This window comes from Blennius ocellaris, assembly GCF_963422515.1.
Source record: "Blennius ocellaris genome assembly, chromosome: 9".
Lineage (NCBI taxonomy): Eukaryota > Metazoa > Chordata > Actinopteri > Blenniiformes > Blenniidae > Blennius > Blennius ocellaris.
The window spans coordinates 3867035-3894822 of record NC_137658.1 but is presented as its reverse complement, the minus strand read 5'-3'; the positions used below and the strand labels follow the sequence as shown (position 1 = coordinate 3894822).

At 47.3% G+C, this 27788-nt stretch overlaps 2 protein-coding genes across 3 annotated transcripts; one reads left to right on the top strand and one right to left on the bottom strand.

Annotated features, from left to right (window-relative positions):
• The first annotated feature begins 968 nt into the window (after nucleotides 1–968).
• tbc1d2 (TBC1 domain family, member 2) lies at nucleotides 969–11214 on the top strand. Of its 2 annotated transcripts, none has more exons than XM_080502264.1 (17): nucleotides 969–1109; nucleotides 2277–4020; nucleotides 4146–4263; nucleotides 5787–5907; nucleotides 5991–6106; nucleotides 6201–6445; nucleotides 6536–6805; nucleotides 6895–7026; nucleotides 7962–8072; nucleotides 8211–8383; nucleotides 8547–8658; nucleotides 8824–9024; nucleotides 9111–9295; nucleotides 9366–9486; nucleotides 9566–9751; nucleotides 10113–10234; nucleotides 10462–11214. In XM_080502264.1, the coding sequence occupies exons 2-17, from the start codon at nucleotides 2278–2280 to the stop codon at nucleotides 10661–10663; spliced, it is 4158 nt and encodes a 1385-aa protein (XP_080358390.1). In that variant the 5' UTR covers nucleotides 969–1109; nucleotide 2277; the 3' UTR covers nucleotides 10664–11214. The 2 variants fall into 2 exon arrangements, with proteins under 2 accessions (XP_080358390.1, XP_080358391.1); XM_080502265.1 differs by having other exon boundaries at nucleotides 10466–10537.
• Nucleotides 11215–16409: 5195 nt separating this feature from the next.
• On the bottom strand, nucleotides 16410–27552 carry slc44a1b (solute carrier family 44 member 1b). The gene is made up of 16 exons (XM_080502289.1): nucleotides 27417–27552; nucleotides 26853–26942; nucleotides 25351–25493; nucleotides 23930–24066; nucleotides 22750–22843; nucleotides 22416–22585; nucleotides 22229–22318; nucleotides 21990–22147; nucleotides 21300–21486; nucleotides 20990–21158; nucleotides 20702–20858; nucleotides 20458–20541; nucleotides 19603–19740; nucleotides 19278–19514; nucleotides 18424–18522; nucleotides 16410–16577 (listed from the first exon to the last, which is right to left on the bottom strand). Exons 1-16 carry the CDS (start codon nucleotides 27438–27440, stop codon nucleotides 16554–16556), a joined length of 2001 nt encoding a protein of 666 aa, XP_080358415.1. The 5' UTR covers nucleotides 27441–27552; the 3' UTR covers nucleotides 16410–16553.
• Nucleotides 27553–27788: the final 236 nt, after the last annotated feature.

Here is a 27788-nt window from a genome sequence, read left to right as displayed (position 1 = left end):
AAAAAAAAAAACGTGCAGCTTAGTACTGTCCCCTACAGGGAGGCAGAGGTACTACTGCTTCAATCTCTTGCTTTTTTTAATTTTTTTTTAATTGTGTGTAATATCAGAGCATCCAGATTAAAAGTCTTATTGCCGTGCATGGAGTACAATTCTTTATTTATTTGAAGTAGTATTGTGTGTTTACAGGCCTCAGTAAATCAGTGTGGGAGTTACATCTCATCCAGAGTCGTTAACTGGGTTTTCCCCAGACAGAAGAAACTTTCACTTCCTAAACTCTCTGACGCACTCACTTCTTCTCCATCGACTTAAAACATGTTTATTTACTCAGCCTTTCCATTAAACTTTACATTTGACTTATTTTGCTGACTTTATCTTAATAAAGTATTTACTTTATTCTCCTTTTTTTAAAGCACCTTGTTTTATTTTCTTTATTTGTTTGCAAATCACTTCCTCGTGTCTTGAAATAAAACTGCCTTTGAGATCCGAGGACATTTAATAAGACTCGTGGAGCCTCAGTCTCCTCAGAACAGAGCCGCAAATACAGAAGTTTGTCTTTATGAGGTTATAGTTATTAATTATATAATATAATATAATATAATATAATATAATATAATATAATATAATATAATATAATATAATATAATATAATATAATATAATATAATATAATATAATATAATATAATATAATATAATCATTAAATAATTAATAATATAATAAACAAAATAGGCAAAGCAGCAGTAGCTCATGAAAATTGAATTTAAAAAAGTTTTTGTTTCATGGGATAATTTGGATAGTTTAAAGAGATTAGTTGGTTGTTTCATTTTGAAAAGCAGGTGCGGAAGTTGCGTATTGTTGTTGCGGTGTTCCACAGGGAGGAATGTAACCGGCTGAAGGAGGGATCAGGAAGACGAGGGGAGGACACGCGGAGAGAGAGAGAGAGAGAGAGAGAGAAAGAGAGGGGGAAGGGGAAGAAGAATAAAAAGCAGAAGTCAAGACGCAAAGAAAAGAAGAAGGAAAAAGAAGGAACTTTATTTTGTATTCTTAGAATCTGACAGCTGCCAATCAGACGCCCGGACGGGTGTCAGCGGACCACGCCCCCCTTTCCAGGTACCCGCGCGCCCGTCAAGCATGAGAAACCCGGAGTTTGTTTTGACTTTGAGTAGAAGTACCATAGAATAGGTAAAACAGTTGGAAGAGTACTCTCGGCCAAGTGTGATTACTTTAATGAAATACTTCAGAAATGTTTTAATGTAGGAGAGAGAGAGAGAGAGAGAGAGAGAGAGAGAGAGAGAGAGAGAGAGAGAGAGAATTTGGGATAAGTGGCTGTAAGCTGATTTTCTCACTGTGAATAATTTGCAGTATTTGGCAACTGGTGTTTGGAGCGACGTGACGTCACAGAGCAGATACAGGATGCACTATCACATGAGGCAGGACACTTCTTTTTTTTTCTTTCTGTAAACACACACCTGGACAGGTGAGCACTCCAGCGCAGGACACTTCAGGTTCCCTCAGAACTCAGGAGTCTGTTTCTGGTGTTGCAGTGAAGAACTAATATAAACTGGGATTTCTTCAGCAGATTAAACTCCGAGCGGCTTCAAGTACCGCAAGTTAATTTTACAACATGACTGCCACAGTGACACATCAGCAGGTGGACGTTACTTTTTCTTTTTCTTCAATGAAAATAATAATTGTATTTATATATGGAAGTGCTCTTGCGAAATACTGGAATTTTACCATTCATTTTACCCAGGGAGTACATGATTCATTTATGATCTCATAGACAAATAGACATGTGCCCTATCACACACACACACACACACACACACACACACACACAAGTTTCATTTTCACATTTAGATGTAGAATTGACTCACATTGATCTCCTGCAGAGTCACTCTTAACTCAGCAGTAACTACTAGTTACTAACACCCCAGCATATGTACCTGCACCTGACCACCAGGCAGGAATTACCATTAGGATCTCCAGAAATATGAAATATAAAAAGGTCCGAAGTCCAGATGACTGCTTCACCGCCGCATTGGATTATTTTTATTGAGCTCTTGAATTTTCCTGTGAAAGACAAACTTCAACCTGACGAACTTCATGTCTTTAATCTGCCACTCTCTTTAGCTGACTGCTGTCATTTTCATGAATACAGACAAAAAAAAAAATAGTCGACTCTTTCCCCAGTCTCTGGTGAGAACTGCTGAGGGTCCACATCTGAACCGTCTCGTCACAGATCTCCGATAATTCTCGCTGCCTTTCTTTTTTTAGGATGGATGGAAGCGGCTCAGGAGGAAATCCCAGTGCTGCTTTGTCTCACTCACATCCTGCCCGCCCTGAACAGCAGACGCCACGACCGGCCGGCCAGATGTCACAGTCCGAGGGTGCAGACCAGGGGAGACGTCAGGACGTCCATCTGTCCAAGTTTTATATAGACCTCAGACCAGCAGAGAGTCACCCACAAGGCCAAACACAATTAGAGGAGGACCAAAGTCCAACAACAGACGAGATACCTTTGGGGAACTGCCAGGAAGATCAGAGTCCAGCAGGGAAGGACCAGAGGCCAATGGGTGAAGAGAAGACGACAGCAAAGAAGGACCAGAGACCATTGAGGAAAAAGCAGAAACCAGCAAAGAGGGAACAAAAACCCCAGTGTTCAGCAGACAAAGACCAGAGATCAGTAGCAAAACACCACAGTCCACCTGAAAAGGACCAGAGACCAGGAAACAAGGACCCGAGACCAGCGGGGAAAAAACTGATTCCAGCAAAGAAGGACCAGATTTCAGAGAAAAAGAACCAGAGTCCACTAGAGAAAGACCACAGTCCATCGGAGAAAGACCATAGTCCACCAGAGAAAGATCACGATCCACCCGTGAAAGACCATAGTCCAGAAGAGAAAGACCACAGTCCACAAGAGAAAGACCACAGTCCACTAGAGAAAAACCATGGTCCAACAGAGAAAGACCATGGTACACTAGAGAAAGACCATAGTCCACAAGAGAAAGACCACAGTCCACAAGAGAAAGACCACAGTCCACCAGAGAAAGACTGCAGTCCATCTGAGAAAGACCAGCGACCAGTGGAGAAACATCAAAAACCATCAAAACAAGATCAGAATCCAGCAGAGAAAAAACTGAACTCATCTGAGAAACACGACAAAATCCAAACCCAGCAAGAGAAGGACCAGGAGGAACAAAGTTCGACCGAGACTCAACCGATGAAAAAGGAACTGGATGAACGAAATATCTTTGAACCTAGAAACCACGATCCTATTCCAGAAGATTCAACCTCCTCAAAAGATGATTTCCATCAACCAGAACCAGAAGACCCCCGCCCAGATGGATTAGATAAAACACGGCTAGTTCCTTGTGCTTCACTGCAACAAAGACTGGAAGGTTCTTCTCTTGTCGAAACTCCTCCTCCCAAAGAGCCACCAGATCCACTGAAACCTGGTCCTCTTTGTTCAGACCAGAACAACTGCGAAGAGTGTCCTCAACCCAAAAAGGAAGCAGAACAAGACCTAGATCCAGATCCAAAACCACAACCGGAGCAAACGCCAGAACCAGAACAAAAAATCGATCGGGAACCAAATGAAGAACTAGAACATCAAGCAGAACTTTCTCAGGACCAAAGTGTGGAGAAGTCTCTTGTTCCTGACATGGACAGCGAACGGAATCCTCCTGCTGAAGCCCAGCAGAACCTCCTGGCTCCTCAAACCCTCGCCCTCAACATTGAGTCCTCCGGTGACCAGGTACCACCCCACCCTGCGGCTTCTTCTCCAGGCGAGCCCAAACTGTGTGGCTTCCTGCAGAAGCAAGGGGGGCCGCTGAGGGCCTGGAAGCAGCGCTGGTTCACTTACGAGGAGAACAAGAACCAGATGTTCTACTACCGCACGCCGCAGGATGTGATGCCGTTGGGCCGGGTTGAGCTCAGCGGCGCCACCTTCACGTATCCCCTGAAGGCGGAGAAGGGCACCTTCCACATCAAGACGCCCGAACGCACGTTCATACTCAGGGTAGGAGGCCACTCGGAGAAACCTGGTGCAGGAGGTACGCGGTGATCTGTGACTCACTGATCTTTGCCCTCTGTACGTTCTCTACCTGCTCCACCCCCCTCCCCCAACCCCTCCACCCCTTCCAGGCCATGAGCCAAGAGCTGATGCTCTACTGGCTGCAGCAGCTCCAGATCAAGCGGTGGCATCACAGGCAGAACCTATCCTGCACAGGTCTGACCAACAACAACAACAACAACACTGCAGGTAAGAACCGGTTCTGATGGTGATCATACTGGTTCTTCTGTGGCTCCGAACGAGTTCCTCGGGTGGATCTAAGTGGTTTCCATAAATATTCTGGGTTCTAGTTGTGATAGAGAATCTCACTTGTTCTGAAGGTATTCCAACAGGCTCTGATGGAGGTCTTAGTGGGTCTAATAGCAGTTACAAGTGGTTTGATGGTGGATCTAATAGGTATTTTAACTAATTGTGATTGACAAAATAACTGGTTTTGTTATTGGTCAGGGTTAGGATTAGGGTTTCTTAAAGTGCTGCAAAGTGTTCTGATGGTGGATCTCACTGTTTGTGATGGTATTGTGATGGCCGTAAAGATGTGGTTCAGTCTGGGTTCTTTTGTTTCTTACTGTGTGAAGCGTCAGTGGCCCCTCCTCGAGGCAAGTTGAGGATGTGTGACTGTAAGTCAGAGTAAAACTCACAGTGAAAACGGAGCTTGTGACTGCAGGTTGGAGCGGGTCACAGGGTTCCCATGACGACCAGTGTGGGTGTGAGCTTTTATGACCTGACAGTCAGAGCTCCTGTGTCTTTTCTAACCGGACTGACTGCCTCTCTCATGCTGAGGGAACGCAATTAAAATCATCTATACATTTGATTGATGAGGGGGAATAACAGCCCGAGGAACTTTAGTCTGGGGGAAAAAAATTTCCTTTTAACTGGCAACTTTTGCATTTGTTCAACTTGTGCAATTGTTTACACTAACGGCAACAGTGTAAACATGAGGAAGGGTCCTGTAATGAATACAGGAAGCGAAGCACTCTTTGAGGCTGACATCATTTCCTGTTGTTGGTTCGACCGCATCCACCCATGTGTGTGTGTGTGTGTGTGTGTGTGTGTGTGTGTGTGTGTGTGTGTGTGTGTGTGTGTGTGTGTGTGTGTGTGTGTGTGTGTGTGTGTGTGTGTGTGTGTGTGTGTGTGTGGGCCTGCGTGTGTGTGTCTGTCATTGTTCTGTATTACTTAGGACCTAAACTCAATTGCAGTCATAACAACTCATGTCACCACAAAGATAAAAATGTGGGTCCCGATGAGGGAAACCAATATAACTTTTGAGGTGAAGGCGTGTTTTGTCGGCAGGATGTCGTTAAGGTCACGTGATTATTATCAGGGCTGAATGAGTGTAAGTTTGCAGGGAATGAATGGAGGAATGTAAGTTAATACATTCTGCTCAAAAGGCTTAGAAATTGTGTGTGAGAGAGAGAGTGAGAGCTTCCATCAAACACTGACAGCTCTCTGTCTCCCTCTGTCGGCTGAAAAGGTAATTACACACAGCTGATTCTGAGACACAAACAAAATTAAGACTCTTTTCATACAGATTGCATTTTACAGATTGAGTCCTTTCAATTGCAGAGTTTTTGAAGTTCCTCCTTAGTTCTCTGAAAAGGCATTTGGATTACCATGGGTGTAACCAGATAGGGGAAAGGGTGTCAAGAGTTAATAGACTGATGAGGTAGTTAAGCTGAACCTGAATGGTATATTCTTCTTCGTTGTGTGAGCAGACGACTTCCTGCCGGCGTTGAAGAGCCCAATAGGTTTTGTCGGGGAGGAGGCGGCAAACACCCCCACGCAACGTACACCGCTCGCCAATGTGTCCATCAAGCATCCGCTCATCGAGCTCCAGTGAGGGACTTCTCTCAGACACACCAGCAGTGTGACGAGCGTCGCCGTTCTCACTGATTTTCACGTTGGGCTTTTCTGAACAGAAATTCAGTGCACTCTCTGAGGAAAAGGTCATCGCAGGACTTCGGTCAGAGCGTGTTTTACGTCGAAGCTCCGCCCAGAGTCGAAGCGGGCACCGCCGAGGTCGCCAGCCTCGCCGGTACGACATGCTACTTTACATTATGACACACCTCCACATAGAATTACACAGGCATGTTTCAGGCAGGCATTTAAGTCTTTTTATCACATCCTAGTGCCGTCACTGGCCAGGCCCCTGTCTGAGCCTCCGTCTCCGCCCCCCATCCCTCCACTGGTTGATCCGGCAGGTCAGTCATCTCCACTTGAGGGCAAGGAGTCATCGTCGCTGTTCGACAGCTACCTCAGGAAGATGAAGACGCCAAGTACGCCCACCATGTCGCTGCGACGCAAAGACTCGGACCGCACGGCCCGTCTGCTGCAGGAAAACCAGATGCTGATGGAGGAGGTCAAAGCTCAGAAGGTCATCCAGCTCACACTACAGACACACACAGTTCAGGTCAGCACTCTATCGTAGCGCCTCTGAAGCTAAACTGTGTTTCCTGTCCTGCAGGAGCTGGTGTGGATCCTCCACAAGGCGCTGGAGGCGTCTCAGCTGGAGAAGCGAACCTGCGCCGAGTTCTTGTCGGTGGACGGGGAGCAGGAGCGTCTGGAGCTGCTGCGTCACCGCGAGCGTCAGGCCGCCGATCTGCGGGGCAAATTGGAGGAGGCCGAGGCCACGGTGGAGGCGGTGAGGAAGAACGCGGCGAGTAGAGAGGCGCAGGTGTCAGAGCTGCAGCAGAACATCCGGATGCTGACGGAGAAGAACAATGCCAAGCAGGAGGTGAGTGCGGAGCCCCGACGTCGCAGACCGCCACCGACGGATAAACTTCCCATACACGTTTTTTTCAACTTGTGACCATATCCCGTCAGGTCATCATCAAGCTGTCTGACCATGTGACCTCCTCCATGTCTAAGCCGTGGTGGCCTGGCTCACCCAGCTGCCGGTACACTCAGGAATCTGTGTCCCTCAAGCAACTTCAGCAGGAGGTGGAGAACCTGAAGGTGGAGTAACTGCAGTCATAGATCTGCTTCCCGTTCCATCGTAACTCTGATTCCGAAAGTTTTGAAGGTGTAAGATCACAGACTTGACATTAGCGTTCACCTAAATGAGTCTTTGTATTGTCACAAATACAATCATAGTCAGGATATGAGCACATCTTGACTGTCATCTCTCACCTCTTAGCTTCAGATCCCAGAACATCTTTTATTATTCTAGTCTGAACCAATACGGCTGAGAAGGAGCTTTACTTCCTGCTGGAGGACTCCAGAAACATCTTGCAATGTTCCTTTAAATCTGACCTCACCACACAAACATAAGGTGTGTTCACATCCCCCTGTTTGATCCAGACCAAAATTCTCTTCAGGGAAAAACTGATTCTCTGGTCCACTTAAAATGCTGGGTCTCGGTTCCCTTACAAATTAACTTTCTAGTGGGTGGGGTGAGAGGAGATGACGCAGTGCGCAATGCATTCTGGGTAGTAACAAACAAAGTGAACACGTGAATCAGAATAAGCAGACGCAGAAAGAAAAAGTTGGAAAGGTTCTCGTGGGCAGACGTGGAGTAGTGAGGAAGCTTCATTGATATCTGGTGTGAAGACTATATATCATGATTGTTTGTGGCTCCCCGTTAGCCATGAGCTAACTAGCCTTGCCACCACAGGACTTCTGCTTTCGATCCGGAGCAATCAATGAGCTGTGTTCCTTCTTTAGTTCCTCTCTGGTCAGTGTCTGTTTGGGGCGACGGTGCCCCAAAAACCAACAGCTGTTGTAATTGCGTGATATTTTCCATCAGTTTGATCCGGTCTCAAAAGTAGATGTGAATCAAAGGTGTGAAAATTCTTTAGATCAGGTTTAATTCAAGTTAGAATCAGGTTTAGATCATGTCGGAATCAGGTCAATTCAGATCTTGACCCTCTGAGCTTCGTGCCTCTCCTCAGGATGACATTGAGGCATATAAGATCCAGAACAAGTTCCTGAACTCAGAGATCTACCAGTTGACCCAACTGTGGCGGACCAGCTCCCAGCAGGAGAAGAGCCTGATGGTGAAGGTAGGCGTCAGGTCCCGTCTCTATACTGTAGCTGGTCTGAATACTCTCGACTGTCACCATCAAGAAGCTTCTGTGCCGATGAGCTCTTTCTATCCTGCCATCTGAGTGGCGACTTGTCTGTCTACTGATTGGTTGCAGTGTGCCCACCTGGAGGCGACAAACTGTCAGGTGGAGAGCCGTTACTTGGGCGTCCTGCGCCAACTGCAGGATACCAAATCTCTGGATCCGGTCCAGCGGGAGGCCGTGCAGAATATGATCGAGGACGCCCTAAAAGGCAAACTGACGAGCGTCCTCAAACTCAACACGAATAGGTACGCTTACCTGGCAACCAGGAAAACTAGTTAATCTGACTCGGGCATCAAGAGGAAATAGGTCTGGATCTGTTTCAGACATGGTTTTCTCTGCGGGTGTAGTTTCACTCTCCAACGTGAGCTATTTGTGTGGGGAATGTAAACCCTGCGTTGTCGTCCTCAGGGATTACGACGATTACGGCTTCAAGATTGTCCCGGACTACGAGGTGGAGGACATGAAGCTGCTGGCAAAGATCCAGGCACTGGAGATCCGGTCCTACAACCTGCTGCACCAGGTCTGAGACCTCAGAGAGCCCCTGAAAAACAAATCAAGTCGTAGCTGACGACTTCTGAAGTGATTTGATGTTGTAGCGTCCACACAGAGTTGATCCTGGTCGCCTGGTCTTCAATAGTCTCCGAAGGGTTCTGACTATTTCTGGGGATCTCTGTGCTCCCTGCAGGAGGCTGTGGAGCACCCCCTGTTGAGCCGCTGGGCTCAGTACCTTGCCGGCAGATCGGACCAAGACCTCTGTCCCTCCCTCGAACTCAAAGTCTTGGTGCGAGGAGGAATCCCGCCTGAGTACCGACCCAGAGTGTGGTGCTGGATAGTCCAAGCGAGAACCAGGACCATTCAAGACCACCATCCACAGCACTACCAGCAGGTAGTGTTCCTGCCCCGGCCTGTTGCTTTGTGACTCTGCCAATCTGTGTTCGCGGATGCTGAGTCATCCGGCCTCTGTGTTTTCAGCTGTGTGAGAAGAGTCGGACTTCCCCTCATCCGGCCTCCAGGCAGATCCAGCTGGACCTCCACCGCACACTGACAACCAATCAGCACTTCTCGCCTTCTAGCCCCACCCTCCAGCAGCTGTGCCGCATCCTATTGGCCTTCTCCTGGCACAACCCAGCCATCGGTTACTGCCAAGGGCTCAACAGGTTCTGTGAAACCTAGTTCTTCTTTATGTTGTAAGAATGTAAGTTTGCTGACGGGTTGTGTGTCTCCCAGATTGGCAGCCGTGGCTCTGTTGGTCCTCCAGAATGAAGAGGATGCCTTCTGGTGTCTCGTGGCCGTAGTAGAGTCCATCATGCCTCTGGACTACTACACCAAGAACTTAGTGGCCTCTCAGGTGGATGGACTAGCCCAGTACGACCTGGACCCTTGACATACAGCCTGGCCTCTGACTGATCAATGTTTTCTGCATACAGGCGGACCAGAGGGTTCTGAAGGACTTCATGATCGAGAAACTCCCTCGTCTGGCAGCTCATCTGGAGGAGAAGAACATTGACGTCTCACTTGTCACCTTCAACTGGTTCCTGGTAGTTTTCGTGGAGAGTCTACCCAGCGATATCCTCCTGCCGCTGTGGGACGCCTTCCTGTATGAGGGCACCAAGGTAACGGGCACCTGAACGCACCATGGCTCAAAATGTTTGTTCTCCAATACTCTTTACTCTTTATGAAGGGCAAGGAAGTCCATAAATCAACTATTGATCTTATGATCCAAATGAAAATTAGGCTGAAGACATTTGTGGCCGTGCTCTGTTGTGGTATAGATCCTTTCTTGTTTATGAATATTGAAATCTTCTGAAATATATTTGCTTCCTGTTTCTTCTATTTATCTAATCTAAGAAAGGTGCACACACACAATACCACATGTGATGTCCAGGTGTGTGTGTGTGTGTGTGTGTGTGTGTGTGTGTGTGTGTGTGTGTGTGTGCACCACAGGGGCTTTTAAGGTGTGTGTGCATTCCACAGGTGATGTTCAGGTACGCTCTGGCTCTGTTCAAATACAAAGAGGAGGACATCTTGAAGATCAGTGACAGTGTGGAGATCTATCAGTACCTGCGTTTCTTCACCAAGACCATCTCTGACGGCAGGTACACGGTTTTGTTTTTTTAGTTTCTTTAAATGAATCTCTGAAAATTCAGCAATGAAGGTGCAGCACTCAGGGTAGCTCAATGGAACCATGAGATTGTCACCACCTGAGGGTCTGATGGGGGACATGAACAAGTCCTGTTCATATTCAGGACTTCACAGATCCTCGTGACAGTTTATTCAAACTCCTGACTCGGCTTTTCTCGTGTCCACCCTCGTGCCCCTGCAGGAAGCTGATCAACATCGCCTTCAATGACATGAACCCATTTCCCCGCCGCCTGCTGAGAAACCGCCGGACGTTTCACCTGGACCGCCTGCAGGGGGAGCTGCATGAGCTGGAGGAGCAGCAGAAGGCGTTCCTCACAGAAAGCGCCGAGCACAAAGACAAGGACGTGGACACGGCGGCCAGCGAGGATGACGACGACATCTGACTCTTACCTCCCGAAGACCTTGGACGTCCAGACCAGGATGTCTGATCGCAAACCAACAATTCTGACACACAATTATGACCCCAGAATCATAGATCAGGATATTTGACCACAAACTAAACACACTAACCCTGAACTAGTCTGACTTCAAATCAATGACTGCCGACCTCTTAACCAGAACCTTTTACCCCAACACCATGACCTCTGACCTCAGATTGTCCGAGGATTCATAAAATCTGTCAAGAAGAAGAAGAGTGGCAAAGTTCATCAGAGGCAGCAAGAGTTTTGCTGAAACTGAAAAAAAAATGTTTTACGTGGTTGAGTTCATTTCACAAACTGTTCCCTGTTTCCTCAAAGTGCATTATGGGCGATGGAAGTTCTCAGGCGACTTTTTTCTTTTTCACATGTGCATATCCTTAAACTTTGTATATTTGACAATAGCACTTCTTTTTAATTTTTCAATTTTCAAATTTTATTTTAATGTTCTTTTATTTGTCTGCTTGTGTTTTTCTTTGAATGCATCTGAAACCTGCTGGATAAATAAAGACTCAATACTACAACAGCTTCAGGCCAACAGCAAACACAAAAACAAAACACACACACACACACACACACACACGAAGGCCCATAAACTTAAATGAAAACCACACGCAAGAACAAAAACGCATAAACTAAACCAAAGCCAGACAAATACAAGTGAAGTAACTTAGTAGACACAACCAGATGTCTCGTACACAGTCACTGCAGTTGTTTCTTTAAAAAAATAAAGACAAATATTCCTAGAATTGTCAGACTATCTCGTTTTCGAGCAAAACAGAAAGGTAATTATTATATAAACACTTGAAATGCTTATTTAGACCTTCAAGTTAAAACAAATAATCTGTTCATGAATTAAGTTGCCATAATGTGTGAATGAGTTTCTATTTTGATCGAATTATTATATATGAGAACCTGTGTTCTAATAAAAAAGAAAGAAAAATGGAATCAAACATATTCAGGAGAGGTTTTGAGGCGGTTTTTATCCAAGTCTGGTCATTTAACTCTTTGTTGCCATAGTAACAAGTACAAAAAAGAGTTTCAGTATTCAAAGACTAGATTTCACCTTGGAGCTCTGGTAATTATAGAAATGTTTGACTGAAATTTGTGATTTTTTTTCCCGTTATCACCACCACCACTAGAGGGAGCCATGCATACAGTATCTCTGACGTTTAACCCCAGGAGGTGCAGTTGAGCCTTCCTGCAACGATTGTTATTTACCAATATAACACTGCATGTGTTCATTTTTCACTCGCTCAGTTTCTTAACCACTGTCTGTTGCTTAAAGTGAAGAAAAATAAACAACTAACAGTTCTGGAAAAATTCAATAATTAAAAAAAACAACCTACTTTTCTGACATGAAATTGAGCAAAAAGGATGAGCGCAGAGTCAAATTTTCCTTTTTTATTATTTTTCTTAAAAAACAAATATACATAAGAAATGATAAATATAAAAACAAACTGAACCCAGAACAGAAGAGAAAGCTCTCGAATGTTACAAACCACTTCTCACTGCAGAGGAAACCGAAACACTAGTGTTACAGCGGACACCTAGATGCAGGTGTCGGCCCGTTGCTAGGTAACCGCCGGTGGCGGCGACGACACCAGGACTCAGACGTCTACCGGTAGACTTTTTGAGTCACGTGAATCTAACGGCAAATTTCTTCTCGGCGCTGCAAAACACCCACATGCAACTTGGTTTGTTTTTTGTTTTTGTTTGTTTAGTTTTTTTTTCTAATCTGGCGCAGTCCCTCTCCTCGTCGTCGTCGGCCTTCATCGGCTCCGATCAGGCCTCAACGCCTCCTTTCAAACCTCAGACTAGTGTTGGCAGAGTGACGTGGACCCGGTTCCCACCAGAAAAGACCGACAGCGTCTCGCTCCGGAGGAAACACGTCGGAACCGAAGCTCAGGCGTCGGGGGAAGCACAAGGAAGTTCACGCGCGTATTACGACCAAATTCTATCGGGGACCAATTGGACTGTTACCGTGACGACTGTCACCTCGGGGACAAGATAAGTCGCCAAGAAACCCCACTTTTTTTTTTTTTGGTTAAAAAGGTGTGAACGGTCGACGTGGAATCTTGAGCGACGCAAAAAACTCAAGAGGTCACCTTTTTTTTTTTCTTGCCTGAAGGCGTCGATGCTTTTCACAAGTTTTCGTGAGTTGACGTGAGGAAACTCAAGAGAGTCTGTGAACGTCTGCACATAGACGACCTTCACGTCAGTGGCCGTCGCATTTGTGACGTTCGTTTCACATAAGTGATCGTCGTACGTCGAAGGCGGTCGTTCCCGTGATCATCGCGCCTGATTTCTCAAATCATCGCACCTGTATTCAAACGTTACCGTTACGTCTGTGATCTTCACATGTGTGACTCGCATAATATGATCATTAGACCTGTGAGAGTCACACCTCTGACCGGCCCATGACAATCACATGTGTGAGTATCACATCCTTGTGTCATCACATCCGTGCCCATTACATTTGTAATAATCCATCACAAAACCATCATGTTGGTGTTCGCACACATCAGCGACCATCACTTGTGTGATGATTACATCTGTGACTGTCACATTTGTGTTCGATCCCTCTGTGATCGTCACATTTTGTGTTGAATCCCGTCGTAATCATCACATCTGAGATCATCGCGTGTGACTCTCACACGTGTGATTTTCACATTAGTGGTCGTCGCATCTGTGAGTAACAAACCCTGTGACCGTCACACGCGTGACCGTCGCCCGTGTGATGACAGCGTACAAAAGCAAGACAGATCCCTGACAGTTTCCTCCACACACTGACGACAGAAAGTGTCGATTATGAAGTGGCCGAAATTCATAGCTGAAGAAAATAACAGCAGAAACAGCCAATTCACAACACAGGTAGTTATGATGTCACTTCCTGGCGAGACCCTCTTGTGATGGATCGATGTGATTGGAGCGTCTGTGGGACACACACACGCACGCAGACACACACCCACACACACACACGCACGCACGCACGCACACACACACACACACACACACACACACACACCTTGGAGGTGAGAAAAGCTGAAAGTTTCCTTTAACTTTAGGGAGTTAAATTAAAAAAAAAAAAACGGTTTGCAGTGTCATATTGTGATAAAATGGAACTGATAGTCTGTGACATCACAGTGAGACACGTCGCACACACACACACGCACACACACACACACGTAATCATGAGAAAGCATTAACAGTCAGATAAAAATGCGTTTCGCACCATTTAACTTCAGTTTGAGTTGATCTTTGACGTCCTGCATCACCCTGTGATTTTTCATCTGATTCTTCTTTTTAAAAAAATTCAGATGGGTTTTTTTTTTTTTTTTTTTTTAAACCTGTTCTCCTTCAGCTGGTCCAAACTAAAACGTGTTCTAAGTTCTGATTTCCCCGAAAGAATTTAATTCTTTTCAGGACGTCTTAACATGAACGTCTTGCTTGTATCTAGTGTTTCTATATCTCGGTGAATATGCAGTATGTATTTGTATATATGTGTCCGTGGATGCTTTATCTGATAGTACGTCAGATACTAATAACACCGTCCTCCAACATTTTTTTTTTTTTTTTGTTTCAGTTCTGTTCTAACTAAATGAAATTTAATCTGTTAGTCAACGTCGTTCCGAACACCTTCGACTCCTCCCGACGGGCTGTAACAAGCGACACTGAGGCGCGACGGCGGATTGATGACGGATACATGGTGACGGTACGTTTAAAACCTCGGCGTGACGGCGAACGCGCTCCGTGGCGAAGCCCCGGCCTCCCCGTCGACAATCTGCGTCAGAAGCTTTGGCTCGGATGTCCCCGAGGATGTGCGGCGATGGAGGGCAGGTGCATGATGGGAGGTGTCGGCCGGTCCGATTGAACGTCGAAGGTCAACAAAACCTCCAGACTGAAGCGACCGGCTCCCGGCCGTGCCGCCGTCACACAGGAGGACGTTTTCCACAGCAGGAACCTGCTTCTCCTCTTGAGTTTTACGGCTTTTTACATTTTTTTTAAATCCACAATACTAACAAAACTATCTGACCTGCAAATTAACCCACTAAGAGTCAATGAAACCAGCTTCGACAACAACTTGTTGAGTGAAATGAGCAACTAATTAACCAGCTAATTGTCGATATCTTGATATCGACCTGCATAATGTCTAGGTACTTCATCTCAATAACCAGCTTCATCTAAGGCCCTGTTTACACTGTCAAGTGAAAACGGAAAACATTAGTTGTGGGCGTTCGTTTACTGAAAACGGCTCCCACGGTGGAACTTTTCGAAAACTCTCCAACTTTTTTAATGGAAATGGGGAAATTTTCTGCAACGCTGCAACGTCTGCACATCGATGGACAATAAGAAAAGTGCCGTGACGCACCCAGTCCATATTCTCCATATATTCTCTCCAGACGAATATCGTTTACTCGTTTATTGTTCTCCACGTACATCTGTATGTGATTTCATTCATTAAAAAAAAAAAAAAAAAAACAGCAAAGAAACAGCACCCTCTTGTGGCCCAAAAGGAAAATTACATAATTGTCAATGTTTTAAAAAAGACTTTTCCGAAACGAAAAAAGCAAAAATTATGCGGTTTCACTTGAAACTTTGTCGCGTAAACAGGACCTAAGTGAGCGACTAGCCACTCAGCTAAATGACCAGCTAGTTACACAGGTAACCAACCAGTTAACTAATTACATTCAAAACTGGCTAGTTATTTAGCTAACCAAGCAATTAAATAACTGAAATTAAATCGCTAAATATAAAATCTACAACAAAACAAAAAACTAGTTAATAAGTGATTTATTCAGCTAATTCACTGACTAAGCAATCAGCTTCCTTGTTATTTAGACAATTAACTATTAAATTGGTCTATTTTACTCTCCAGTTTTTTTTTTTAACCAGTGCAATAATTTTTCTTGCTCTGTGCTTCATGAGTGGGTTGCCATGGTAACGAACCATGAAGATGAAGGAAAGGTCAAAGTGCAACAGGTCAGAAGCAGCTGTTGTTAAATGCTTGATCTGGTATTTGTTGGATTTTTGTAATAAAAAGATTTTTTTATTTTTTTTGAAAAATGTCAGCAGGATGAACCTGTTTAGTTTTTTTTGTTGTTGTTTTTTAAATCTGAGTTGTACAAACTTAGAACATATTTAAACTCCACTGCGATCGGGCGGCTCACACGGCGGCTCGGAGTTTCAGTCTGGAGGACGACGCTCAAGATTCAGACGCTATGTCGACATGGAAACAGGAAGTAGTTTCCCGGTCGGTCCACCCTTTTTTTTTTTTGTTTGTTTTTTTTTGTTTGAGGATCGTGAACCTCAGGCCGACGCCGCCTCACGCCACCCGGCTGGGCGTAGCGATGTGCGTGGACTTTCGGGACCAAACTGAAACAGGAAGACGTGTTCTCCTGACGTGGTCACGCGACGCAGTTTTTATTGCTGAAATCAGCTGACAGGAAGCCCCGCCCACACACCGACCCCCCTCCCTCCCCCTCCCCCCCCCCCACCTTACTACTCAATCTTCTTCTTCTTCTGTGGTTCTGAGTGGAGAGCTTGGGCGGATGCTTGTGGAGGTTTCAGCCGATCACGCGTGTCGGCTCCTGCAGTCTGACCCCTGACAAATGGGTCCACAGGGCCCCCCCTCACCCCCACCCCCACCCGCCCCGGCTCCCTGCTGAGTCCGGGCAGGTGGTCCGCAGGTGGTTAGAAACAGCGCGTCCATATAAAGTGCTGGGTTACATTGTTAGCTCTGCGGGCTCTTAGTAAAACGTCTTCCGGAGTGAAGCTCAGTAAACATGTTACACCTGAAAGTAAAACCTCTGGAATGTCTCAACAACATCAAAAACGTCCCAGCAGATCCTCCAGATCAGGCTGAACTCGTCCCGGGAGCCTGGAGATAAAACACACACACACACACACACTTACAGTCAGTAACACACAAAACACACCGAGAGATTTCAGTCCTGTATTTTGAGATCATTGATCAGAACTTCCTCCTACAGAGACTGGAACGTGTTATCAAAGGTAAAGGTGCAGCACTAAACTGCGTTCAATCATACTTATCATGCACTTTGTGTTAATTCAGACGAAAGTTTAACATGGCGTTCCACAGGGTTCTGTGTTGGGAACCGTATTGTTCATATTATATCATTAGAAAACACTCCATTATCTTCCATTGTTATGCAGAAAAAAACACAAATTAGACCGTCTGAAAGACGTAAAAGTCTGGATTGAGCTGGAATTTTCTCCTTCTGACCTCAGATAAAACAGACGTTTATCATAATTGGCCACATTTTCTTGAAATAATCTGTGCATTTGTTCCTCTTAGAATGTGGTGACTCTCGTGTTGCTTGTTAATCTCATCCTGCTCTGCTGCACCGTCACTGCTGAGCTTCGCTTAATATTACTTTACTGATCCTTTTTATTCTATGTGGAGCCACGGCGACGAAGTGATTCTGAGTTTGGCTCTTTTTCTCAAACACACACATAAAATATAAACTGTCATACGCAGACTTTCACAATAACACACACACACACACCGTATTAGGTGATTATGATGGATGGATGGATCATGGGAGGTTGGGATGAAATCAAACACGTCGAGCAGGCAACGTCACGTTTCACTTTTATTTCATACAAACAAGAAAGAAAAAAAAAATCAACGCTGTGTTTGTTTGTTTGTTGTGGGTCTTTGTACTTGTTTGGCAATTAACAGAACATGTTGCTATTTCTGTGTGGCAGTAATAAACAACAGCTGTGTGATTTTATCTGATGTTTGCTGTTGGAAACTCACTACAAGAAAATAATATAATTATTATTATCATTAACTGTGTAACTGACTGAGTGGCTGTAACAATAACAAGTGGAGATAAATGATGGAGGTGATTTAGCAGCTATTCATTGGAAATGGTTGTTGACAGTAAGTGTTAGTTATAAACGGCTCTCCATCAAACTAAATGAATTCTCCTCCTTTAATAACGACGCTAGGTCGCCCCCACGGATCCAAACTTTTGTGACGAATGTGGTTTTGAAACTACTCACATGGAGTCGGGACACAAACCTGATTCAGATTAAACTTTATTTGTAAAAAAAAAACAAAAATAAAACAAAAAGCTGAAACAGCTGAGATTTATCTTCTGTATGACAGAAACGAAGCATCAGAGAGTCGAACGCTCTGATTGGTTGAAGCACGGCGGTGAGAACAAAAGGCCGACACACAGAAAAAAACTCAACAAAGTTCACAAATGTAGAAAAATAGCTTCTTACTGGAGATACAAAAGTAGAAAATTAGATAGAGAGTGAGTTCAGCCTTGATGATGACGACGATGATGATGATGATGGTGACGGCGGTGAAGAAGGGGACGGATCAGAGCATGCATCAGTGTTCATCGGGTGTCTTGTTAGCATGCATCTGTTAGCTTGTGTTAGCACGCGGCGGTGACGGCGGCTGGCCGGCTGGAGGGGGCGGGGCTCGGAGACTGCAGCAGGCTGACGAAGAGGAAGAGGGTGGAGGTGGGCAGGTAGACGCAGAGGAAGAGGACGACGTCCTCGCTGAGGCAGAGCACAAAGTCGCTCTGCTCCGTCAGCACCCAGTCCACCAGCACGCCCACCAGCAGGTAGTACACCTGGAACTCCTGGAGGTCGTCCCACTCGCCGCCGTCGCCGCCGTCCAGGCCCACCCCCACCGCCTCCGGTGAGCTGTCCCGCCTGGCCACGCCCCCTCCGCTGTCACTCACCATGGGCTTCATCTCCGCCCCCTCCGACGCCGCCTCCTTTACCCGGCTCCGCCCGCGCTCCACCGCTCGCTCTAACCGGCGGCTGCTCTCCACGAATTCCTGCAGGGGGCGGGGCATGTGGCGGCGGGGGGGGCGGGGCCAAGAGCAACAAGAGTTTAGAACGTCACTGGAATTCAGTGTCCCTGTAAAACTCTTTGCTAATCAATCAACAGTAAATAAATCTCTCCTCGTCTATTCAATGTATAATAATTATAATTAGATATAATGTATAATTGATATAATATAATTAATAACACTCACGTGTGAAGAAAGTCAACGTCAGAAGTGAACAAAACTCTTTCTTAAACATTAAATATCTACCAGAGTTGGAAAGTAATTATGACTGTGTACTTTCAACTTTTGCTCCACTAAATACAAAAACTATTTACTTTACTATTTACTCCACGATGATAAAGTTACTACTTTATTGAATCCAAGTAATATCATTCAGATATGTTGAATTGACAACACAATATTACATTTCCTGTTTAATTATTTATGCCATTATTAATAAACTTTAGCTCTTGGAAACACTCATTTTGACCTCATATTTCTATATTTGTGAATATAACCATCGGGAAAAATCAAAGAGTGCACTAAATTCTACAGACGGGATGAAAAAAGATTTTGTTCGGCCAAAACAACAGATGAAAATCCACGATTCATCCCAAATTATTCCAGAAGAGCGGCCGTCCTGTACTGACGGGACGAATCAGTGAGCAGACAGGCTTTAACTGTTAAGCCCCACCCTCTTAATGTTCAGCCCGACCTTTGACCCCCCATCCCTCAGCGTCACTTCCCGTTTCGGGACTCACCATAAGAGCCTTGTCCATGAAGAACTCCTTCCCCGGCGTGCCGTCGTTGTACTTTGTGTCGATGGCGAAGCAGAGGAAGAGGACGTCCACCACGATCTCGAAGACGGACAGGAAGCAGTGCGCCACCAGGAAGGCGAAGAGACACACGATGATGAGCGGCAGCAGCCACTCGGCATAGTCCCGCTGGTAGTTCAGCAGCAGGACGCCGGCGAACGCCGTCGACGTTACGATCAGGATCTGGGGCGACACACACGCACACGGTGACCGCGGCGGCGTGGCGGAGGGTTCCTTCACGGACGGTAAACGCCGCTCGCCGCCCGCTCACCTTTCCCAGGAAGAGCACGAAGTCCCCCACTGCGTTGATTGTGGCGACGCGCAGAGCGTTTTCCACCAGGATGACGAAGGCGTCCCGCGCTGACGTGCAGAAACTGGTGCTGTTGATGGCGGTGGCTGCATATGCATTCTGGGAAATGGACACGGGCACGGGCGGATCAGGACCGAGCGGCGAGCGGGAGGGATGTGCGGCGGCCGCGAGGCGCCAAACAAAATCCCCCAAACGAATGTACGTTTCAGGAAAGTAATTAATGATTAAGTCCACGATTACGGCGTTCGAGTGTCCGTCGTTAAAATACTGTATAGATTTCTGTATCATATCTGGTCTGCCTCCTGTGCCCCTCCTGTGTTCCCTTTAGCTCCGCCCCCGTGCTCTCCTGCTTCCTCCTCCTGGTCACAGCTGTTTGTAATCGTCATCAGTGTGTGTATTTACTTCCCCTCTCTTGTAGCTCCGGTTGCCAGTTCGTCTGCGTTCTCACACCATTCATACCCGCCATTTTTTTTCCTCGCGTTGCCTTTGTGTCTTTCGACCTTCTGCCCGCCCGACTTTGCGTCCTGGATTTTCTCCTCAGTCACCTTGTGCTGGTTTTGACCTTGGACTGCCTTACTTCGCTTCTGCTGTGGTTTTTGTAAGAGCTTCTTGTCTGCCGTGTAATTGAGTTCCACTAACCCTGACAGAAATGAAGTATTTCCGACCCAGTTTGAGTTGTCGAGGTTCATCTCTCATGTGTTGTCGATGCCTTTCTGGAGCTCCAGATTTGGCACTTTTCCCCTTTCCGGTAGGTTCCATTTGTAAAAATTTGTTTCGGGTCTTTTCCGAGTTCTGGCCGCCGGGGCGGCTGCTCACCTGATTGAGATAGTTGAGGCACTTCTCCAAACACCACAGGCAGCAGATGCAGGTTTTGAGCAGACATCGAGCGCAGGCGTTCTCCTGTAAAACACCAGAAACGTCTTCATCTCTTCCAGACTGAACCTCCTGCATCGCCCGACGCTCATCGTCTTCTCACTGCGTTGCATCGACGCCCCCCGGAGGGTCCAGCGTGTACTGCGCACACACTCTAACATCGGTTGTAAAATAAAGAGCTGGGTACCTTTCCTTTCAGCTGGTTATGGATGTACATGAGGATGAGTCGGGGGATCTTGACCAGCGTGATGATGAAGGATCCCTTGGCAACAGTACCCAGGTGGTACCGGACCAGCCTCAGGACCGAGGACAGGATCGGGGTCACCGGTAGCCGGTTCTTGTCCCTGAAATACAAAAGCCTCCGACATGATCCACCTTGACATTTGACCATCTGCCAGCTCAGCCATTTTCACATGACAGCTGGATAAAGCTGCGTACCTACGCACTCCTGCTCCCCCGAGTTTCAAGGACTCACCTTGTGAAGTAGTACGTGACCACGGCTCCGGCCACCGTCATCTGCTGACAGGCCAGGATGAACTCGCTGATCCACACCAGACCCACGGCGTGGTACCAGGTCAGGTACTGAAGAGGACCCGTGAGTCTGAACTCTGTCAGACCCGTCTCCTCATTCTGCATAGGGTTCCCTGTAGGACCACAGTCCAGGACCAGGACCAGGACCAGGACCAGGGAAGGCGGGGAAACGGCGGAACATCAGAAACAAAGACAAATTTACACTCTGCATTGAAATCTGTGTCTCTCGCTCTCTCTCTCTCTCTCTCTCCCACCAGTGGTCCCCAGGAAGAGCAGCACCAGGATCCAGTAGATCCAGAAGATGAGGAGGGCGATGAAAGTGATGAAGGGCTGCAGGGTGAGCAGGGGCAGGTGGATGAAGACTTTGCCGGCCACATGGAACAGAGCGATGGTCAGCGAAACCCTCTTCCTCATGAAGAGCATCAGCAGCAGCAGGATCACCTACACACACACACACACACACACACACACACACACACACACACACACACACACACACACACACACACCAATAAGCTGTGCACCGTTTCGTCTCTCTGGTCAGCTTAGTATTTTTACCGTAATGACCAGACCAGTGAGCACACCTGAATATAAGCCTATAAGACTGGAGCCGTCAGGAGTTTCAATCAGATCAAGGAGTTTAACCTTCCACGAAACAACGTCAAAATGAATAATGCTTTGTTTTCATGTGTGTGTTTTCAATATCGACTGACGGCCATCATTCCTCTGCCGCCTGCGAGCACGGCTCCACGAGGCCCACCTACGCACATTCTTGACCTGAGACTGCTGCCGTTGCACGTCGCCACAAGGCTTGTACAGAGGAAAGTTGAAGGAGACGGGCGCAGTCCAAAATCCCACCGGTTTCGCTATGCCAGATTTTTATCCAGTGGCACACACACACACACACGCACACAATGCAGATACATAAAGTGTGTGTCACGTACGGTAAAGACGGTGGCGGCAGCCGCGTACACGAGCAGCGCCTGCCCGTTGTCCTTGCCAAGCCCCGCCTCTTCCTTGGCCTCTTTCAGGACCCTGGTGGACGTGTGGTTGGCCGAGAGCCGGTGGTCGATGTAGAGCCACCACAGCACGCTGGTTCCAGCTGAAACAGACGGGGCAAGGCGTCAGCGGTGAGGCGCGACACCCATCGCCCAGTGTTGCGGAAACGGGCGGAGGTGCTCACCCAGAGAGCCCAGGACCACCAGAGCGGTGAGGATCCACACCAGCACCGCCGAGATGTACCGGATGATCACCATCAGCAGCATGGACAGCACTGGAAAAGACAAGACAAGAGGACCAGCGTGAGGAGACGGTCTGTCTCGGGGCGGCAGGGACGGGGATTCGGGGGGGGGGGGCGGGGGGTGTCTTACCCAGAGCCAGCACGCACAGTCCGATGATGATCTCCTTACTGGCGGCCACGCCTGCGATCAGCCGGTGCAGGACGCTGTTGTCGCCCACGAACGTCACCACGGCCTCCGCGAAGCGTGCGTAGCAGGACACGTCCACCGGCGTGCAGCGGTTAAAGACCGGCAGAGGCTTACTGGGGACAGAGGTCACATGGCAAAGATCAGAGTGTTAAGAGGACAGAGGTCAGAAGTCAGAGGTCAGAGACAAAGCGCCTGGACAAGGACAGTGAGAATGTCAGAGGTTAAACAGGAGAGGATGTGAGGCGAGAGAAGGGTCTCGGAGGACGGAGCGTCTCACCTTGGTGGGACGGGAAGCTTGGGACACTTGTCGAACCTCTCAGGGAGACCGGGATATTTATGACCTGCTAACTCGTACGAACACAACTCGGACCCTGAAACGGACACACAAAAGACACACCATCACGCCCTCTTCATCATCATCATCATCCTCATGTGGACAGCGTGGAAACAGACAAACGTTAGCATGTTAGCATTCGGGGCCAACGTTCCCTCTGAGCCACTGTGGTTTCTTTCATGGACGTGAGGTCACCTGGTCCGATATCTGCGTCACGTTTCGATTCGCCCGTCTCCGAACGCTGTGAGTCACCGACGACGTGGACGGGGGGGACAAACGGAGCCGAGTGGCACCAACGATACCACCCACATTAATGCTGCCTTTGTTACAGTATGGTGTGTGTGAGTGTGTATGTGTGTGTGTGTGTGTGTGTGAGTGTGTCCTCACTACAAGCCGCGTGTGTCTGCAGACATTCAATCATTGCCATGACGACAGAGAACAACCAACTGCTGACACCACTGCTTCCTCTGCAGCCAACAAACCTCTGAACTTGTATCTTTGCGAAGATCTGACCACTTTAACCTTTCACCTCCGGCGACATGACATCATGACCCCACTCGTAATACGACACCTCCCATCACCTTTTAAGTGTTGAAACACATCTGGAGCTTTTCCACGAGTTCAGCTTTATTCGACTCGACTCGCTATTGACGCTTTCCCACTACGAGTATCGGGAGTGTTTTGGACAAACTGGTTTCCTTGTTAAATGGTGACCAGCTTCCTCTCGCCTCCCCTTTTCACAGTAGATGTTAAAAATCCGCAGCTGTCCAGGCGAACGTCATGTAACCGCACTTCCATTAAAGTTTAAAGTATTGTGCCTTTTGTTTGTCTTATTCTAACTGCTGCGAACAGCTGGTGGCAGAAGTCACCAGATACCAGGGGCACCAGTGAAACCAGAACACCGGACAGTGAAACACCATCGTAACAATCCACATTTTCTAATATTATTAGTAAATATATACAAATATATACTATTTAATTTATTATTTGAGCTGATATCCAATGGACGTTCGCTCCGCATCATATCGGGGGAGATCACTTGTGCACGACGGGGGAAAAACGCCGACAACAATGTCACATTTGTACTTTCTCAGGTGGAGCTGCAGCCACGTGAGGAACTCACCATTGACCATGGCGAACCTCTTCAGGTCCTGGTAGGTCTTCAGCTCCTCGGTGGGACAAAGAGTCACACACAGGGCCATGGACTTGATTTTCCTCTGAACGATGTCAATGTTGCAGGGGTCCAAGAAGAAGACGAACCTGCAGGAGACAGGGAGCGTCCGTCATGTCCATTTTTTTTTTAATAGCAGTTGACCTCCTCAGTTTTTTCTCCAAGTCACAGCAGAGCTCACACCATCCGAGCCAAGAAAAGCAGGGTTTTACACCATGGGGGGGTTAAAGTGACAGCTGTGTGTCCCGCACAGACACAAGTCACACTCATCATCATCCTTTAATCCTCACCTGAGTCAGAAGCGGCAGTTTGAGTAAAGATAGCAGCAGCAGAGCGCAAATGAGGGTGGGGGGGGGGTCCAGGGGGGATTACATACAACCCGGCAGGAGACACAGAAACTCCAGAGATAAACAACAACAAATCTCCACTGGACACCCCCCCCACCTCAGTAGACACCACAACCTGACAGTAATAGAGAGACGTCACAGTGAAGTGACACCAACACTACAATAATACTACAGTGTTGTTACTTTAAGTGTAAAGAGGCGAGTTTACAGTTTTATTCTGAAATAGAACAAAGATATTAAAAGAAACCAACAAGGCCTGGAAAACAAACAAGCATCAGAGTAAAAACCTGAAGAACACAATGAAACCTGAAACCGTGACGGAATACCACAACTTAAAGTACCACAGTACAACAAGTACATGATAACACAGACTATTCTGCTGCGATGGGCCACGCTGGTGTGAGTACATTATAGGTCAAATATGGTGTATTACTGGATTATTATTGGTATATTTTCATATATACCAAAAATTTATATTTTTATATTATCATGTTATTATACATTATTGGTATGCTCTTACTATGACGGCATGTTACTGAATCATTACAGCGCAACATTGGAATATTATTGTGCAATCGATGTATATTATTGGTATATAACTGTGTATTATTTGGTGTATCGCTCGCATGTGATGGGATTATTATTGGTGTGTTACTGGTAACTTTGAAAGATTCTTAGTATATTATTGGATTATTATAGTGCATTACTGTAGTATTATTGGTATATAATGGTGTATTAATTGTACGCTATTGAATATAATGGTACGCTATTGGTAGATAATGGTGTATTATTGGTAGATAAGGGTGTATTATTGGTAGATAAGGGTGTATTATTGGTAGATAATGGTGTATTATTGGTAGATAAGGGTGTATTATTGGTAGATAAGGGTATATTATTGGTAGATAATGGTGTATTATTGCTATATAATAGAATAATATTTGGAAGCTATTAGGATATTTTGGTGTATTGGTAAATCCTGGCCCATCATGATGTACTGATGCAGCTGTATGACGGCGGCGGTGGTACCTGCGGTCCGTGTGGTCGAGCCCGCTCAGCCGCACGTCCTCGATCTGCTCGTTGCGGCGGCCGCAGGTGTTTCCGTAGCTGTCGTACCCAAAGACGAGGCGAGCTGCGCCGCCGGTGACGATGGTGAAGCTGCAGATGCTGCCCTGCGGGACGGGAAGAGCAGGGGATCGTTCAGAGGGCAAGTCTGTGATCTGCTAGTGTCTAATCCAATCTACTGATCTTCACTAAACTCGACTGAACTTCATTAAACAGTACTAGTATCATTAGTAGACGTGGTCTGCTACACATACAATCATCACTGGCAGCAATGGCAGTGAGCTCGGCGCGTCAGTATTGGTCTTGAGGCCTGATGTTCTGCTAAAAACATTTAAACGTGTTTCTTCGGGCTTCTTTTCACTCTCCATTAAACTTTCATGTTCCTATTTCTGTCCTCAAATGTAAAATTAAAATGCCCCCCCCCCCCACCCGACCAATGGCGTCACTGTTTAGAAACTCTAGCAGCCAATCAGTGGCCTGCTCTGCTGTTGCGTTCGCGTCTGCAGAAAATCGGGCGGCCTGAATGTTTCATCTCTGAGTTTTAAACCTGAGGCTAAAGTGAAAAGACCACAAAAAAAACCAGGACAGGAAACACTGACCAGTCATCAATCACCTAATAGCTTCATATCACAATATTCACACATGTGATGTTTTACTGTAAACATCATGCTGTCATAGATCTTTTAAACTGCCTGGTCTAATTATTGGCTGAGGTGTGACAGTTTCAAGATGATGAGTTCAGGGACCTTCTGGTGGAATCAGCAGGTTTGAATGTGACTGACTGAAACAACCGACTCTCCATTTTTCCAGGCTTCCTGCAGCTGAATAGTGGAACTGTAGATTTTTCTGCTCTTTCCCTGAAGTGCCCAGCAATGTATTTACTTTGTCATACTGTCTCACATGTACTTGTTTGGTGCTGAAATATACACACAACTTGTTCAAACACACACACCGGTACAGTTATCCCTCACATTCTGCGGCATTTCTGTGACAGGAGAACTCCTGTTGGGTGACTGGAGCATCAGCGTGTCACACAAAGGAGTGGCCGAAGTATTGTTATTATATTATAGCATTGTGATGTCAACAGTGCTGTAGCCATCTTGTAGTAATGTTGACACTTCTCAGGCATTACTGTATAATACGTTACGTCTGCAGCATTATTAAAGTGACTGTAGCTGGGCTGTCACGTGTCACTGATGATGAGTGTGTGTGGTATTTTGTGTTGCTACAGCACTATTGTACTGTTGACTAGGTGTCGTGTCATTGCAGGAGTGTATTTACAATTACTGTAGTTATTGCGTTACAGTGAAAACATTACTGTGGTGTTATTGTTAGCTCCTGTAGCATCCTTGTGTTATTACACTGTCTCTGCTGTGTTATTGAATTATTGTGGCTCTGCTGCAGAGTTGCATTACTGTTTTGTCATCGTGTTGTTGTAGTAGGATTGTATTATTGGATGTGGTTACCATGCCGACGCAGAAGACTGTGAAGAGCAGGAACCAGGGCAGGTCGGTGCAGCTCCGTTCCTCCAGCGGTCTCCATTCTCTCTTTGTCCTCTGCAACACACACACACACACACACACACACACACACACACACACACACGGTCACACACTGCTCTCATCCCGGCCTCCGGGACCGAGCCGAGCCAAGCCGGGTCGGGTCGGGATGGGCTGTAGCGGGACACTCCATCCCGGCCTTCACGACAGGACCCGGTCGGGCCGAGCCGGGCCGAGCCGGTCCACACAGCCTCCACTCCGGCCTCCAGAGCCGAGCCGGGCAGCCGGCGGGTGGAGGAGCGGGTGTTTGTCACCACCAGGCCCCAGTAAGCAGCCCGCTCTCCCGGCAGGAGCTAATTGGATTATCGGTGCTGTTGGCTCTAATCCGAGCTCGGCCCTCTCTTCTCCCCGGGACCGGTTTCCCTTTCACGGCGAGGGAATAACCAGGCACCGGCGCTCTGGCGAAGGACAACGCGGAGGAGGAGAGAGGCTACCTCCAGGCCGGACCCGACCGGGCCGAGCCGGGCTTACCTCCGTGCTACCGCAGCATCCCATTGCAGTCAGGGTGAACGTGCCCGGAGCCTCACGGAGCCTCGCGGAGCTTCACGGAGCGGCAGCGGCGGTCTGCAGCCCGACAGGCGGCGGGGGTGGGGGGGGAGGGAGACGGACGGGCCCGGAGCCCGGGGCGCAGAAGGTCCTGACGGTCAGGCTGAGCGCTCCGGCCAGCTGAGCATGCCACTGTCCAGACCTCCACCGGTTACCGTTACCGAGCGCGGATTAGCGGCCGAGGATTTGTCCGCCACACTTCCTGGTGGGCCGTCAGGTGCAGCGGCCATTCATCTCATTGCGCACGCGCAATTGGCTCTCGTGCTGAGAGGACCAGAACAACACGCCGGGGCTTGC